Raw genomic sequence first — 16,764 nt, 5'->3', positions numbered from 1 at the left:
TTTAAACCCAACTTCCCTAACTGTAATGTATATTATAGATGTGAATGGAATCTATTTGATTGTATTGCATTATATATTTTTTTACATAGCGCCAGTCTGCGCATGCAGCACTTTACAGATATATTATAGGCATCCTTGAGAAGAACAGAGGAGGTGAGCAGGTATGCAAGAGATACGCATTGACAGAAGAGTAAAGAGCCTTCAAGAAAAGGAGGAGAATGTTGTAGGTTACACAAAATATAATGGAAAGCAAGCCAATGAAATTCAGGAGAAGGATAGAGGCAGATCTCTGAAACAGGTCACCTACGTGGGCCACATCGTTTTCACAGAAGGAGTGGCAACCGATCCCGTTAAGGTCGAAGCCGTAGTGAACTGGCCCAGACCAGACAATGTGATGGAGCTGCGATCCTTCCTGGGGTTCTGCGGGTACTACTACTACTCCAACAAAGCCAAGGTCCTCAATAATCTCCTGAATATATACCCAGAGGAGCCTCTGCACAAGGCCGCATCTCCACGAACACCCTTCGGAGACAAGTGGACGCCCACCTGGGAAAAGGCGTTCACCAGTCTCAAGAAAAGCCTCACGAAAGCACCCGTCTTGGCTTATGCTGATCCCGAGCAGCCATATATCCTACATGTGGATGCAAGCTTCAACGGCTGGGATCTGTTCTGCATCAGAAGTATCCTGCTGACCTTTGCCCAGTGACATATGTGAGCCAAAGCTTGATGCCCAGCGTGCAAAACTACCCACTTCACAAACTGAGTTCCTCACACTCAAGTGGGCAGTAGTTGAAAAACTCCACGACTGCTTATACGGAGTCTCGTTCAAAGTACCGACGGACAACAACGCGTTGATTTATATCCTGACATCCTCCAAGCTGGACGCCACCTGACACAGGGGGCTGGCGGCACTCTCTAACTACCAGTTCACCCTCAAATACAAGCCGGGGGCCCTTAAATATCAGAGCCGATGCTCTGTCCAGGAGACCTGGACTGAGCGCAACACCGAACGATGGCCCGTGGGAAGAAATCCCTGGACCTAGGATTTGGGAAATGTGCTCAAGTCTGCAATAGTGGAAGATAAGGTGGCATTCTCTGAGCTAAGAGTATCCGACTCGTTGGGATGCCAGTCCAAGTCACTACCCGCCGCCTACTGCCGTACAAATGGCATGGCCTTCACCCAAAACACCATCATGAGATGGAAGGAACTAACAGTATTTTGACCCGGTGGCAAGAGCTATCTGCCAAGCCATCCAACAAAACAAACCGGCATTGCTGAAACATGTTCCCACCGACACAATTGCCGGGAATGAGGGAATGGGACAAGTTCCGCATAGAACGCGGTCTCTTCTACTGAATTGTTCCCCATCACAGCCACCCAGACAGGAGACAATTAGTTCTGCCCAGAAGCCTGCAGTACCCTGTCCTACAGTCCCTGCACGACGACCACGGACACCTGGGTGTAGACAAGACTTTCGGACTAGTGAGAGATCGCTTCTTCTGGCCCAAAATGCGAGAGTCAGTAGAGCGTCATTGTCAGAAGTGCCTGTGGTGTATCCAGCAGAAGACACTGCCCACACACGCAGCCCCAATGGGCCATCTAAAGAGCTCTGGTCCCATGGACCTAGTCTGCATGTATAGAGGAAGACTCCAAGGGCATCGGGAACATCCTAGTAGTGACTACACGCGATATGCCCAAGCGTTCCCGACTAAAGATCAGAAAGCTCTGAGTACTGTGGGAGAAGTATTTCATCCACTACGGATTGCCGAATCGGATGTACTCCGACCAGGGGAGAGACTTCATGAGCAAGCTTATTAAGGAGCTTCTCAATTTGCTCAACACCCAGTAGTTTAGGACCACTCCATATCATCCAGAGGGAGACGCCCTGCTGGAGAGGTTCAATGAACCCTGCTCAACATGCTAGGCACCCTAAAGGGCTCCCAGAAATCCGAATGGAACAAGCACGTTGAATCGGTAGTGCATGCCTACAATTGCACCAGGGTTCACCCCATACTTCATGATGTTCGGGCAAGAGGCACGACTGCCTGTGGACGTTCATCTCTGGGGTACCCAACATGGCCCACTACAAATATGTGAGAAGGCTCCAATATAGTCTTCACAGCACGTACCATCTGGCGGAGAAAGCCACGGCTCAGCTGAATGCGTGCAAGAAGTGGAGGTATGACCACAAGGTCCACTATCTGGAACTTCGGCCCGGGGATACTGTTCTCCTACGAAACCTGGGTATCCCCGGTATGCACAAACTAGCCGACCGCTGGAGAGAGGGGCCTTTTGAAGTAACGTCACAGATGCTAGGCCTCCCTGTCTACAGAATCCGAGCCGCAGATGGCATGGTAAAGATCTGGCACCGCAATCACTTACTGCCCATTCCTCAAGTGGGAGAAAGTGACCCCGAACCAGAGACAATAATAATGGCCAGTGAGCCAGAGGGGTCTGAAAAAAAATTCATAGTCAATAGTCGAACTAACTCAGGATCAGATGGAAGGAACCTCCACTAATTCAAATGGAGACTGGTGGGCACCTCACGAAGGAGCAATGGGTAATCGGCCCGCACCTCATGTACCAGTGGCTTCAGAAATCAGTCTTCTTTACCCCAGAAGCCAGAGTTTTGTCCCTCAAAGAGACTTTGTAGAGACTGATTCTCACCTTTATGGAGAGGGCCAGGGCCTCAAGCCGATGGTAGCCTCTCCACCGAAGAGAATGCTAGAGAAAAGACTCGCAGGAGCCAGTGGGTGAGATGCCCTCCTACTAGAGTGGCATATGATTCATTAGGGGCCCCTCATTATGAGTCTCAGCAGCTGTCTCGAAGCAAGCTAGCTTCGGTTATAACTTCTGTATGTTATGTTGTTCCAAGCGAGGCCATTGGAGTCTCGACCAGGTAAAGGATGTAGCCAGATTCCTCTTACCTCTTGGTCTGTGGGCAGACCCGGCTATGTGCCGGTAGCATTGTGGGAGAGCAGCGGCTGCCGAGGAAGCTTCGGAGCTCCACGGCGGGATGCTGGTACAGGGCGTCACCATCTTGGTTGACCGCGCATGCGCGACAGTCGGGTTGCCAATGGGAGCACAGTGCGGTGGCCATTAGAGATAGGCTCTGCACAAATACCTAGTTTCTAATTTGCTATGGTGTTTCATCCCAAATTCTTTCTCCCTTGAGAAAGCACTATTACAGCGTGAAACGCATGGGAGAAGATTCCCCTTGTCTGTCCCCTTTTTTGTTCCTTGTTTTTCTCATGTTAAATAAATCTTTTTTATTTTTGTATACCGGTGAGTTGTCGGTGCATTTTTTCGGGTCCGCTGACCATTCAATCCCCTGCTTCATTTTTTGTACACTGTTCCTGACTGGATGGACGCACAGCAGCTCTGCAGTATTGGACACATCAGAAGAAACCACGTACACATTGGAGGAAGACGGTGTTTGACTGTAAGCTGTGCTACGCCACACCGGGACCATAGAGGGACAGAGAGCAAACTTCAATCCAGCGGGGCGGAGGAAATTCATATTTTCCTCACAAATGCATTTCCCCGCCAGTTGTTCCAGCAGAGCCCGGGGCCTCAATCCGTGTATATACCTCAATAAGTCCGTATTCTTCCTTATAACTACAAAGTGTTTTTGTTTAATCATTGATCATACATGCACTTACCAGCTGCTGCGATTACCTGAACTTTCTGTATACATATATACTTTTACCAATTGACTGTTGGAGATTCATTTATATCTCCATAAGGCTGTCTTTTTGAGTTATGAATGGCTCCTCTGCAACTAGGTATTTGTGCACCTAATAGCCCCCTTGATGATGGCATTTGAGGAACAAATGCCCTGTGTTGATGAATATGGCATATTCTAATGACCGCTAAAATTCCTCATTCTAAAGCACACCGTAGTATCCCGCAGCACTATACTCTCCTATTACAGCCCATCAATCCTTTCTTAGACCCACAAACTAACACTGCCACCCTCAATGCTCCAAAAAAACGCTATTAAAAATGTCATATGTGTAACACCCCTATCACCCCGCCCATCACATGCTAGCCAATGTGGGAGGGATTTAACCCGTAACATTGCCTGCTCCTTACCAGGACTTACAGTGCTAGGGCCAGGAAACGCATATCATGGGGCACTGGCCTACATTTAATATAACAAAGCCAGATACTGTAGCCTGATAAACATACAGTACCATGCTGGCAAATATATTAAGCTAGGAGTGAGTAGCACACTTCCTTCCCTCTCTTTCAGCTTGCAAGAATCCTTTCAAATAGTAACATGATTCATAAGTCAACATACAGTAGCCCAATAATAGTCAAAATAATAAAATATCTGCCAATTTGCATTTTATTGAGAGTTAGACACTGTAAAGGTACTGTAGCTGCCAGTCCAGGCTCAGGTGCTGATATTTAAATGTTGCACAATCCTCTATTTAGAGTTCTCTTTGTGTTAATTCATTAAAGCCATACTGTATGCACAGTTTGGGAGCTTTATAATTATGAATAATAAAAAATAAAGTTTACAATTACTGCTCATGTGTACCTGACAATAATAAATACACCATTTTTTCTCTCTGGTACAGAACCTATTTGATTTAAAATATGTTGTGTTTCTAGCACACCCTAATGCAGCAGTTTCCCCTATTTTTATTTCATTTTGTAACTGCCTTTTTTCCAAGATGGGAATCAGAGGATCCCTAGAAGCTGAAACCTGCTATTTACAAGTCTCGGTAACCCCCTGGTCCCTTAGGTGCATACCAGTAAATGTAGTGAATTTCAGTAACCTCCAGGGTAAACAAAATGGCCGCTTAAATCTTCCAGATGCAGGGGATATAAAAACAAGGAAATACCACTACTATTTCTACAGGTAGGTATTTTGGGAACCAGGGGGTCCCTGGAGCTGAGAAAAGAGCAGTTCAACTCCGAAGACCAAATGGTTCCCATTCAAAAAGAGGAGAGCCGAGGCTCAAGGCACTTCTGCTTTAATAAATGTGTTTTGTTGAGTTTCTCAACCCTGCAATACCCCAAAGCTGTTATTCCTAATGCTACATTTTTATATTAAATGTGTTCATTACTTAATCAAAATACTTATGCACCTCTGATTCCTTTTCATTTAATTTTTCTTTTTGCTTCCTGTCTAGTACACAATATGGACAGCTTTCTGGGTTGCCTGGAATGTTTTCATCATCTGCTTTTACTTGGAAGTTGGTGGACTCTCCAAAGTAAGCTTATGGACATATCTCAAAGTAACAATGTCATAATATATTTACCAGATATTTTTGTATATATATATATATATAATATTTTTTGATTATTGAAGCTCGGCTAACACGGTACTGATACCTCTACATGTATATATATATATATATATATATACAAAAGAATAATGAGCGCACACTCCTGAATGTGTAATTAATTAATATGTATTTATTAAAAATCAGACAACCTATAACCGCTAACAATAATAAACATAATAAAATAGAGTTGAAACAGTATAAAAGTGGATATCCGTGGATGCTGTAGTCCTGCGCGCCCGTCAGCTATGACCCCCATTTGTAGGAGCAGTCTGAGTGAGACAGTGAAATCTGTTTGTAGCAGAGCATGTGAAAACGGAGTACCTGATCAGCCCCCCCCCCTCCTTACCTCGCGCAGCATCAAATGATGCCACGGGGTCGTGTGACGTCACGTCACGTGTCCCACTGTGTCATTTGAGATCACATTACCAAGGCAACCGTGACGTCACATGACCCCGCAGCGGCATTTGACGCCGCATTGCCATGGTCACGCGTCCTGAAGCCGGATGAATCCCGTTATTTTTATTAAATACATATGAATTAATTACGCACTTAGGAGTGTGCACTCATCATTCTTTTGTTTTACATGTGTTTTTCAGGAATTGGTTATCCCTTGGTGAGCTGGCTATCCCCCCTGCATACATTACTCTATTGATACATAGTATTTGAGTCTTATACCTCTCCATATATCAGTTGTTATACTCTATACCTGATGCATGCACACACACACACACACACACACACACACACACACACACACACACACACACACACACACACACACACACACACACACACACACACATAGACAGTGTTCGACAAACCTATACATTTGCTCGCCCCGGGCGAGTGGATTTAACCCCCGGGCGAGTAAATATTGGCCCAAGCAGCACACGTTTGGTACTAGGTGGCGAGTAGATTTTTTTGTGTGGCGAGTAGATTTTTTAGTGATTTGTCAACCACTGTGTATATATATATATATATATATATATATATATATATATATATATTACATGTAAATATATGCACAAAACACATCTGTCCGTCTGTCTATCTATCATGAAAGCACAATCATTATGTTCACTTTCCAGATATCTCAATGTATTGTTAATTTACTGTGAATGAAAGTGCAAAATGTTTGAGCTAAAGCTTTGAATGAGAAGTGTATTGTGCTTACGGGTTGTTGATTGATTTTAACATCAGGAGGTAAAACTGGTAGTTTTCTAACAAATTATCTTCATATTGAACATGTTAATTTCAAAAGACTCAAGATAATAGGTAGAAAAGAACTGACAGGTTTGCTATTAAATAGACACAGTGGACATCCCACAACTTAAGGGTAAACCTTCACATTTCATTTCTTCCACTTAACGAAAGGCAAAATTGGCACTTTAGAAGGCAGTTTTACTGTATATTAATTACCAAATGTCTTACTGATAGATTTTTTTTAGAAGTATACACAATGAGTGGATTTCATCAATGGGCAGGATATCAATTTTGTGTAGTAAAATAAAAAACAAAAATGTAAGTACTTATGAATACTTTTATTTGTATGGATATTTAGATATATTTTATTTATACAGCACTAACATTGTACACAGCACATTGCAAAATAGAATACAAGTCATTCTCAAAGAATAAGTGACTCAAACATATAAGTATGACAGGACAAGGAAGTCCTGCCCTGGAGATTGTATCATCTAAGGACTACAATGTGCTGGGAGATTTACAGAGACACTAGGAGATAGGTAACTGCAGTGGATTGTTATGTGTGGCCAAAGTGGTTGATACTGTATGAAGTACCTCTCTGGTGTGTGGAGAAGTAGTTTTTAGTCCTAGATATTTGGATGCTTAATTTAAATTTACTGCAATTTCATTTTTAATGCACAACTCAAATTCCCTTATCTAGCCAGGTCACCTCTGGGTCCCCAGACATTCGGTTCTCTCTCTCTCACCTGCGACAGCGTGAGGGCAGTTGCAGGGGTTACCGCGTCACCGGGGGCTCCCAGCGACATCAGCTACAGGGCGCCGCCATCTTGTGTGCGTTTGCCATACGCGGAAGTTCGCACGCGTGCAGTATAGCTTCAGATGCGATATGGCAGCCATAATAGGGAGTGAGAAGAGACGCTCCATAGTCAGGGACATCCCCCAGTTCGCACACGCGCAGTTAGCAGCGGCGGCGGCCATTACACAGCGCGCACGAGGCCCCAATGTTAAAGAGAGCCACCAAGGACTACAATTCCCAGCAGCCTCTGGGGACTGGGGACAGATTCTCATGCTGCAAAGTTGCAACAATGTTGTGTGAAGACAGGGATTGTCAGTTAGGAGCTGGGACACAGAGAGGGGAGGGTGTGTTTGTGCAGGGAGGAAAGTAGCCTCCTGCACTAGGCCAGAAGTCTCCCTTTAGCTCCCAGCTAGGCCCTACTCACCTCAGCTTGTGGTTACTACAGGGACTCCCTTAGACTAGGGACAGGGTCCTGTAGAGCCTAGACAAGTGAGGGTCCAGCCAGGAACCGTGACTATCCTGGCAATTGCTGTGAAGGTAATACATCCTCTGCGTTAGCAGAGAAAAGAGACATTATAAAGGTGGATCACTCCATGCGGGAGCCACCCACAGTTGAGGCGGAGGCATCTTGGATCATCTCCTGGAGCAAGGGATTCCAAGCAAAGGTCATCTGCGCACCCGGTAGCAGGAGCACCGGGCAGGTATTATCCAAGTCACCAAGTGCACCACCTATACACTTCATCTTAGTGGGCAGTGCTGTTCCACACGTGGGTGGGGTTGTGGGACTCTTGGGACTTTGGGTACAAGGACTTTGGGGATACTGTGTAAGGAGGTTATAGCCCAGTTAGGGGCAAGGTTATAGCTGCCAGCTAGTGGCAGAGGGTGGCATATATATCGTTGTGCATACTGATGATGTTGCACTGTGAAAGTATGATAATCAGTGTTGTGTTACTATACAATATGATGTGATGTGATGTTATTGTGTTATTTGCTCGTTCAGTAAACCTTTTAGCCATTACCCTGGTGTATCTGGTTTCTGGGTGGGTTCCTATGCTAGGGCCATTCTACATTCCTATAGAATCATACATAGGTGGAGGCGCTGACCGATGAGAACGTTCCAGAGATTCACCCCAGGCTCTCACTAGCGGAGGCTCAGGCCTCCTGTGAGCCTGACAGGTATAACGCACCATACCAGGTAACATTAGGTTCCCCGCACACACACTATATGCGATTGGGTGGGGGGGGGGGAATAACCGTTACACTTATAATCAAGTTTAGATTCACTACAGGGTGTCAACTATTTGTGTGTGTGCAGCTACACGATTGTATGCTGTAAAATCTATCACCAGGCTCTTAGGGGTTTATTGAATGGAAATTGTTGATTTATCATACCAATTTGGATCTTATAGAATATGTCCTTAAGTTTCTGTGCATTCATTATAATTAGTGATGCTTACTGGTCCTAATTTGTTGATTTTGCCTCTATATTTTTTTGGGAGATGTTTGCCTACAATTGTTTTTTGGGGGGATCCAGGAGAAATTTTAAATAATCTATTCTGCACCACCTTTTTGCTTTCTATTTACATATTCATTTATTAAATATTTATGTAATTTAGAATATATTTAGAAAAATAATGGTGCTAAAATAATGTGATTGATTATTAGCAAAAACACTAATAAAAAATGTATAATGTGCGTGAAAAATGAGCAACAACAGATGACACTGCCCTTCATTGAATTATACTAATGCATCTTGAACTGACTGTGTTCCATGCGCTGGTAGTGAGTCTGATCAGATGGTGAAATAGTTAATCTAATAATATTTAGGTGATGTGATGAGCGGGTTCGGCGTGAGAAAAAATACATTCACCCCCGGACTGCAGCTTGGTCCAATGAGGCGGAAAGGAGGCAAAATCTAGCTTTGTGGAGTGAAATGTCAAAAGAAAGAAAGACCTGGACTTCTGAGGAAGGGGTGGCATGATTTAAGTCCATGGGGCTCCTCCCGTAAGGTGCCGTGATGTCAGGCAAGAGGGAGGGATTAAGTAAGGGGTACTTAGGGCAAGGGTTGCTGGTAGTATAATGAGGGTCAGTGTCAGCAGGGTACGGGATGTCGTTTTAAGCACGAGTGTAACGGCTGCTGCGGTTAACACCCGGTCACAAAGTGCTTTAAAAAGGGAAAGGGTTGAGTTAAGAAGAGAGGAAGTGGAGAGGCTGGGTCAAAGAGCGGGGACATCGGTGAATGTCAAGATGGCACTGTAGCTCCGCCGTAGTTAACAGGCTGGGATGTGATTCCAAGATGCAGGGCCCTAGAATCTAGGTGACCAAGAGCAGGCTACCCTTGCAGGGAGTAGTTGGAACCATACTCCCTTTGCAATATGGGTAGTGACATCCTAGTGTTCTCCATGCCTGTATGGAATACCTGTCTGGAGGGGGAGTGGTTACTCTGGCGTAATTCGCTGTGCAAGAAGGTTCATATTGAAAGCCTTTCCTGATGCTGCTGTCTTGTTATAAATACAATTGTCCTATTCTGATGCTTGTACTATGAAGAGATGCTTTATTCACTGACGCAGTGTGTGGATTCAAGGACTCTTGTATGCTAATATATACCAACAAGTTATAAAGTTCCTGGCGCCATTTCACTATTTTTACCTGCACCTACATCCACTGATAAGAGGTAAACCAATTAAACTAACACTGTATGAGCAGGTATAAAGCCTGTCAGAGAGAGAGAGACTGTTATTTCTGTACACCCTATCTCTATAGAGCCGGGCGGGATAGGGGTGTTACAAAAGTAAGGGGGTTGCAAAGAGGGGATGTGGAGTGGGGTGCAGGTTCTGCAAAGTGGAATCAGGAGACCTAAAATGGACCAGGCAGGAAAATGAAAATGGGTTCACCTAGGGATAGCGCGGTTTGGGGACTGAAAAATGATGTCCCATTCTTTAAGGATTGGGGAGGCACCTACAGTATGCCAAGCTAGATGTACTTTATAAGAAAAAATCCTCCCTAAGTCGCTGGTCAGAAAGCGTATCGCACAGCAGATGCTAATGCCAATTATCGACTGGGGGGACAAAGTATATGGCTCGGCACCCCAAACCCACCTTAGCACACTTGATACCCTCTAAAATTCAATATGCCGTTTTGTTCTCCAATGCAGCTACAACACACATCACTGTGAATTGCTCAAATAACTAGATTGGTCACCACTTGTTCATCTTTCCGGTCTTGCCTTCAAATGCTTTCTGGGCAAGCTACCTGTCCATCTGAACAAGCTCCTCACTCCTACTACATGCAGCACTTATCATCTGAGATCTGACTCTAAAAGACTGTTCATGGTCCCAAGTTCAGCAAAGTATCTGGCCGCTCATCTTTCTCTTACCGTGCACCCCAAAACTGGAACAATCTACCGGAGACTCGTACATCCGCCACCAGTCTAAGTTCTTTCAAAACTAAAGCTGTCTCACATTTTAATCTGGTCTGTAACTGTTACATACGCCTATAATATATATTATCTCTAACTGTGTATGCAATGTCTTGTATATAATGTATACCCTGTTCACTTACAGTATGTAACTGTATTTGTAACCATGTGTAGCCCATCTACCCCCACCCCTAAGTGAGATTGGGGGGGGGGGGGTATGCTCTTTTCTGCTACTCTGGTGCTGGTACAGACCTGTAGGTAACAGGAGGGCTGAGTGCTCTGCGGTGGTGTGGGGAGAAAACAGGACAGGAAGGACAGTTTACCTTGGTCTCAATTGGTGCAACGCCTCCAGCCAGCAGGAATCCCCTGTAGATATTCAGGGGATGGACCCCTACTGACACTCCTCCATTCAACAGAGACAGGCATGTCTTTTCTGATGTTTTATTTGGCAGTCAGCTCACAGGACACAGATCAGTAGTTCTCACATATTCATCATCATCTCTTGCTTCTCTCTCTCTAAATCAGAGCCCTGACTCAGGCAGCATACTTCCCTTCCCTCCCAGCCCCTCATGGTGGGAGGGAGAGACTTTTCTCTCTCTGGGTTGACTGATTTTCTTCCTTGAACACTCTTTCCAGAACTCTCTAATTTGGGAGGATGTCAGAATTTATCATCTTTGGGTTGTGTCTCTAACTCTGACTCATAGCAAACCATAGCCGGATACTGATAGGCCCACACACAGACAGGGTGTGTTCCACCCCTCAGATTGACATCCTCAGAAGTTGCTAGGCCCGTCCTTGAATACTGATACATCATTCAAGGCTGTAATACACACACAGGCCTAAGGAAGGAATTAAACTTTCCACTGCCTGCACTAACAGGACTGAGAGAGGAAAGGTCCAAGGAAAAGAAGTAACTGCCGGAAGGCTATGTTATACATGTATTATTTGTCATCTTAAATCTATGCCCAGGACATATTTGAAATCTATTACTTCCTGGTAAAACAGCTTATAAATAAGTAAAATCTGAAGCAGCTAGATTAGATTTGGGGGAGGCAGTTATAAAACAACAGGTGGTCATCAGGGCATTTTTATGAGTTATGTTAGACTCTGTGCAAACTGTTAGAAGAGTTAAGTGGTTGGTTTTGTTGTTGTTTTGGCCAGGTCAAGCCCCTCTGGACATCTGGCGGTGCAGGGATTCCTATGGTCACTGGACAGGGAAGCGGGCTGAGCATAGGCCAGGGGGAAGGCAATCAGGGTTAAGGACAGATTTGGGCAGTAAGGCAGGAGGACCTTGGCAGGGAGCAGAGAGGCCTGTTTCGGGAGAATAGGGTTCCTTTATCAGTTATCAGGAACCTTATCCTGTTTTCAGCGTGGCAAGGCACAATGGAAAAGGCAGTGAGGCTAGTTGTAGCTCTCAAGGCCAGTATAAGGCTTTTTAAATGACCTTCCTGGTGGTGGGTGTAATGTTACTCTCGGATGGGGACTCAGTCAGTATTGGCTCCTGGAGGGAGGTCTCATACCTCAGAATATTTTAGTTTGGGAAGACGGTACCATTCCAGGCTAGGAGTCTGGAATGGTGGTGACCTTCCAAATGGGATTTGGGGAAGGCGGTACGATGCCAGACTAGGCTCGGTTGGTGTGGTTTTGACCTTTAGGGGCTCTGTGCATTCAGACTAAGGTTCTGAATGGCTAGATGAGCACAAGCTGAGGGTATCCATCACGCTTCGGTAGGTGTGGGTGGAGCAATATGGCTGGGTCGCTAGTTGGGGATAAATATGTGATATGTTTCTGTTGTAATAAATAAAGCTGGGACCGTTAATTTCTCCTAAGAAGGATTGTCTGTTTATTGGGAATGGGAGAGGGGTCAAGCTCGATGCATGGGTAAGTGCCAATCCTGGCATTCTCCTCCTTAACCCTTTTAGTGGTCCTAGTGATTAACCCCTCATTCCAAATCCATTTCCCGTAATTCTGCAGATTGTTTTGACCAAGCCCCCCCCCCCTCCCTTTACTAAAATTAGTCTTTGGTTACTAAAAAATCTGAACAGATTCTTTCAAATTCGTCATTGAATACAATCTGGACAGATTTTAAAATCCGAGAGAGAGAGCTTTTCAAACACTTTTCAAAGTGTTGTTATATATATATATATATATATATATATATATATATATATATACATCCTTTAGCTTCTTTGCATACCCAGTTAATCAACCCCACACTGATGAGACCCATTAAGGTCAAAACAGCTGTCTGTGGGTGGTTTTCTGGGTAAGCACCTTAACCCTGGCTGTGCTCAAAGCTGTGACCATGCAGCAAGCTTAAGCCTATAGGGAACCATGTTAAAAATGGTTTTTGAAGCAAAAAGTGGCACTGTGTGCTCATTTGCATGTCATTTCCCAGAATCCCTTGCTGCAGTAGAAGTGCTGTGTGCTGGGTGATAATGGGGAAAGGCGGGGTTGCAGACCTGCCTAAGACATGCAGATGAGCATACAGTTGTATTTACATTTGTATATATATATATATATATATATATATATATATATATATATATACATACGATTGAGGGGATATTTTTATATATATTTATATATATAAAAATATCCCCTCAATCATCCCTCCATATAAATATGACATGGCTGTGCTGAAAAAAAAGCACATGATACGGCATAATGTATTATTTCCTCTCCATATCCATTGTAACTAGATACCATTTCTCTACAATACTGTATGTAATATGCTTTATTTCTGACATACCTGATAAAGAAGCCTGAGAGATTTGACAGATTGTAATGAATCTTTTGGTCCAATAAAAGCTACCACACTACCTACTCATCCTCCCTGAGTCCTTTGGTATTAGAAGCAGAGACTTGTCAGGAATTGAAAGCTTGCATGAAAACCACATCTATACGGAATTCTCATGTTGGTTCAAAATTTTATCACTTGTAGCAATAAAAATGAAACGATGTCCCAAAGTGTTTAGATAATTAAATTATTTAACCCCTGTCTTTCATCCCATACATTGGATTCTCCTCTTCTCTCATAGCATTGACAGAAATCAAACTGTAAGGGCAAACACTTAAAGTTAAGTCGTATCTGGTTCCTGAGATACAGTAAATTTCTAGACACACATTAATTTTTATCATCTGTTATTACCTGTGTTTTGCACATTTATTTATTTATAAAATGTTTTACCAGGAAGTAACACATTGAGAGTTACCTCCCGTTTTCAAGAATGTCCTGGGCAAAGAGTTAAAATGACAAATAATACATGGTTACAAATACAGTTACATAAATGGGTATACATTATATACAATACATTGCATGCACAGTTAGAGAAGATGTATATTATAGGCGTATGTAACAGTTACAGACCAGATTAAAATGTGAGACAGCTTTAGTTTTGAAAGAACTTAATCTGGTGGTGGATGTGAGAGTCTCTGGTAGGTTGTTCCAGTTTTGGGGTGCACGGTAAGAGAAGGAGGAGCTGCCGGATACTTTGTTGAGCCTTGGGACCGTGATCAGTCTTTTGGAGTCTGATGCAGATGTTTTAGCCAGAGAGGTTTATGCAACCCAAATTATTGCAAAGAAATGGGGAAGAAAATGAGGGCTCCACTTGCTAATATCTGTTATCGTATGTCTGTGTACATACATGTAACTCTTTTCTGGCTCTTCCTCTTGTTGCATATAACTATTTCAGAAATGATAAAGTAATGGAGGCACGGCAACATAGGTCAAAAATAGACTGATATATTGACTTTAAATGCTACAAATACAGACATTTTGCACATGCTTCTTATAAAAAGGCCAATATAAATGTCTTGGCCATTGAATATTGGTAGACTAGGTAATAGAATGCAAAACATATGACTGAGTTTAAGAAGTCTCCAGATTAGTTAGGAGCTATTGCTTTTCAGCCATTGAAAGGTGAAATATGCTCAAACTGCATGACTTCAACTACATCTATTGTTTTTTTATTAATAAGGTCTTTGTGTGCTTTAAAAAAAATCACACTTTTCAAGATGAATCTTTATAAACTTTATTGCTTTATATATGTAATATTTTGTTAAATGTAGGGCACAGCTCTTTGTAATTGATCCTCACAAGGGGGCCGAGTTAGAGTTCGCTTATGACAGAGGAATCATAGTGCTCATTGTATGGGCACAAATGTCCGGTTTGTGACTTGTAAAAATAAGAAAAATAAGACCTCAATTTAGATTTGGTCCAGAGTAGGCACATTATATGAAAGCAGGGTCATTCATATAACGACTAGACAGGCAGAGCGGAGGCGTGTCTATTCCAAATGTATTTTAATGCGCTTAATATGGGCATACACATGTTAAAGAGCATGTGCCTTGTTTTAGAATCCAATTTAGATTTTGACCAAGGGCTGTACTTAATTAAAAACCCCTTCAAGTATGCACCTATCTGGGCCAGGCAATAATCAGACTACACTATAGGAAACTAGCATTTGCAACATACATGGACCCATGGCTGTAATTACTGCTGTATTGATGAGCAGACACTGCCTGACAATGCTTGCTATGCTTGAGAACAGAATAAGACCCATGAGAAGAGGTAAAATAGGTTATTGAGTGTCCTATTTTGTAGAGGTCCCCTTGACATATATACGTCCCAAAATAATCTTCTATCCAACTTCTGGAGAGATAACTTTGAACATACCTGTGACACTTGGGAAATATAGAATATGCAAATAGGTCAATTTAATCATGCAAATTAGTCAATTTCCAAGGTATCTTATGTGTGTTCAGAGGTATCTCTACCTGTCTTGTATAGATTTGACTAGTATTAAGATAGGGAAATATAAACTCCAAGTCACTTTAATGATGAAAGTACAAAACTACTGCTTTGCTAGTGCTGAGTGCATATCCTTTGTCACTTGTCACTTCTTGTCAGACAAAATGCTGAAACTTGGCTATGGGTATTATTAAGCCAATGGCCTCTAACAGGAAGCACATGGCTATACTGTAAACAAAAGGTGTTTATAGAAAGACTTAGGGGCCTATGCACAGGGGTTCATAAAAAAAATCCTCTCATGTAAATCGCCTTTTTTTGAGCGTTGCTATCACGGTATTCAGAAAGCCTCGATTACCTTTGATAGCAAAATTCACAAAACGGGCAAGTAACCGGCGATGTGAAGATTGACCCACTGAAAAGGCCTTACCCGGCGAGTTCTTTCTGCTGCAGAGAGAGCTGTTATGAGAGAGCCGCTTCTCCCTGTGCAAATCTCGCCCGGAATGAATGTTTTTTACTTGCATAAGAGATAACGGAACCCAATAACGGGGCCTGTATCTTTGGAAGCAGGGGTTCCCGGACCTCAAATCAATGTGGTTCTTCTCATCTACACTAGTAAGAAAATTTAAATTAAAATATGTAGTAAAAACCAATAAACAATCCACCCTCTATGCCCCCACATACAACAATTTTTTTTTTTTAGACAGGATTAATACCACAGGCCGGTAGGGGTCCCTGGGTGGTCCCCTTGAGTATCCGTGGGCCCCAATGGGGTCCCTGGGTGGTCCCCGCGGGTGTCTGGGGGTCCCTGGGTTGTCCTCACAGGGGTCTGGGAGCCCTCAGGTGGTTCTCACGGGTGTCTGGGGGCCCTCGGGTGTTTCCCACAGGTGCCTGTGGGCCCTTGGGTGGTCCCCGCAGGTGTCCGGGGTCCCAACAGGGGTCCCCGGGTGGTCCTGCTATAGTAATTAAGGGGTTAACCCACCCTCCCAAACTACCCACCCTGGATGCCTAACCACCCACCCCGGAACCACTATACTCACCCTGTATGGAAACAATGAAACAAAGAAGTCCATAAAATTCTCATGCACCAACACCCTGCTCCCCATCTCAGGGTGAGTGGCATAGTATAATATGGGCATGGGCATATAATATGGGCATGATAAGCTACTATAGATGTCAATGGTCACCCTAATCCAAAAGCATGAATGTCCAAAATACACAAGAATAAAACCTGTACAACAAGCACCTAAACCCCCCACAACACAAATTACAAGCAATAGCCAACCAATCAAT

General features: G+C 43.6%; 1 protein-coding gene across 2 annotated transcripts in view; it reads left to right on the top strand.

The window, feature by feature from the left end:
- NKAIN3 (sodium/potassium transporting ATPase interacting 3) overlaps positions 1-16,764 on the top strand; it is an 808,578-nt gene that overhangs the window by 436,267 nt on the left and 355,547 nt on the right. For both annotated transcript variants that reach the window (XM_075584036.1, XM_075584035.1), the window contains exon 3: positions 5,146-5,226. In XM_075584036.1, the coding sequence (XP_075440151.1) occupies positions 5,146-5,226 (81 nt within the window). The remainder of the gene's footprint in view (positions 1-5,145; positions 5,227-16,764) is intronic.

Source organism: Ascaphus truei, chromosome 2 (assembly GCF_040206685.1).
Source record: "Ascaphus truei isolate aAscTru1 chromosome 2, aAscTru1.hap1, whole genome shotgun sequence".
Taxonomy (NCBI): Eukaryota; Metazoa; Chordata; class Amphibia; order Anura; family Ascaphidae; genus Ascaphus; species Ascaphus truei.
This window is presented reverse-complemented; position numbering and strand designations above follow the sequence as displayed.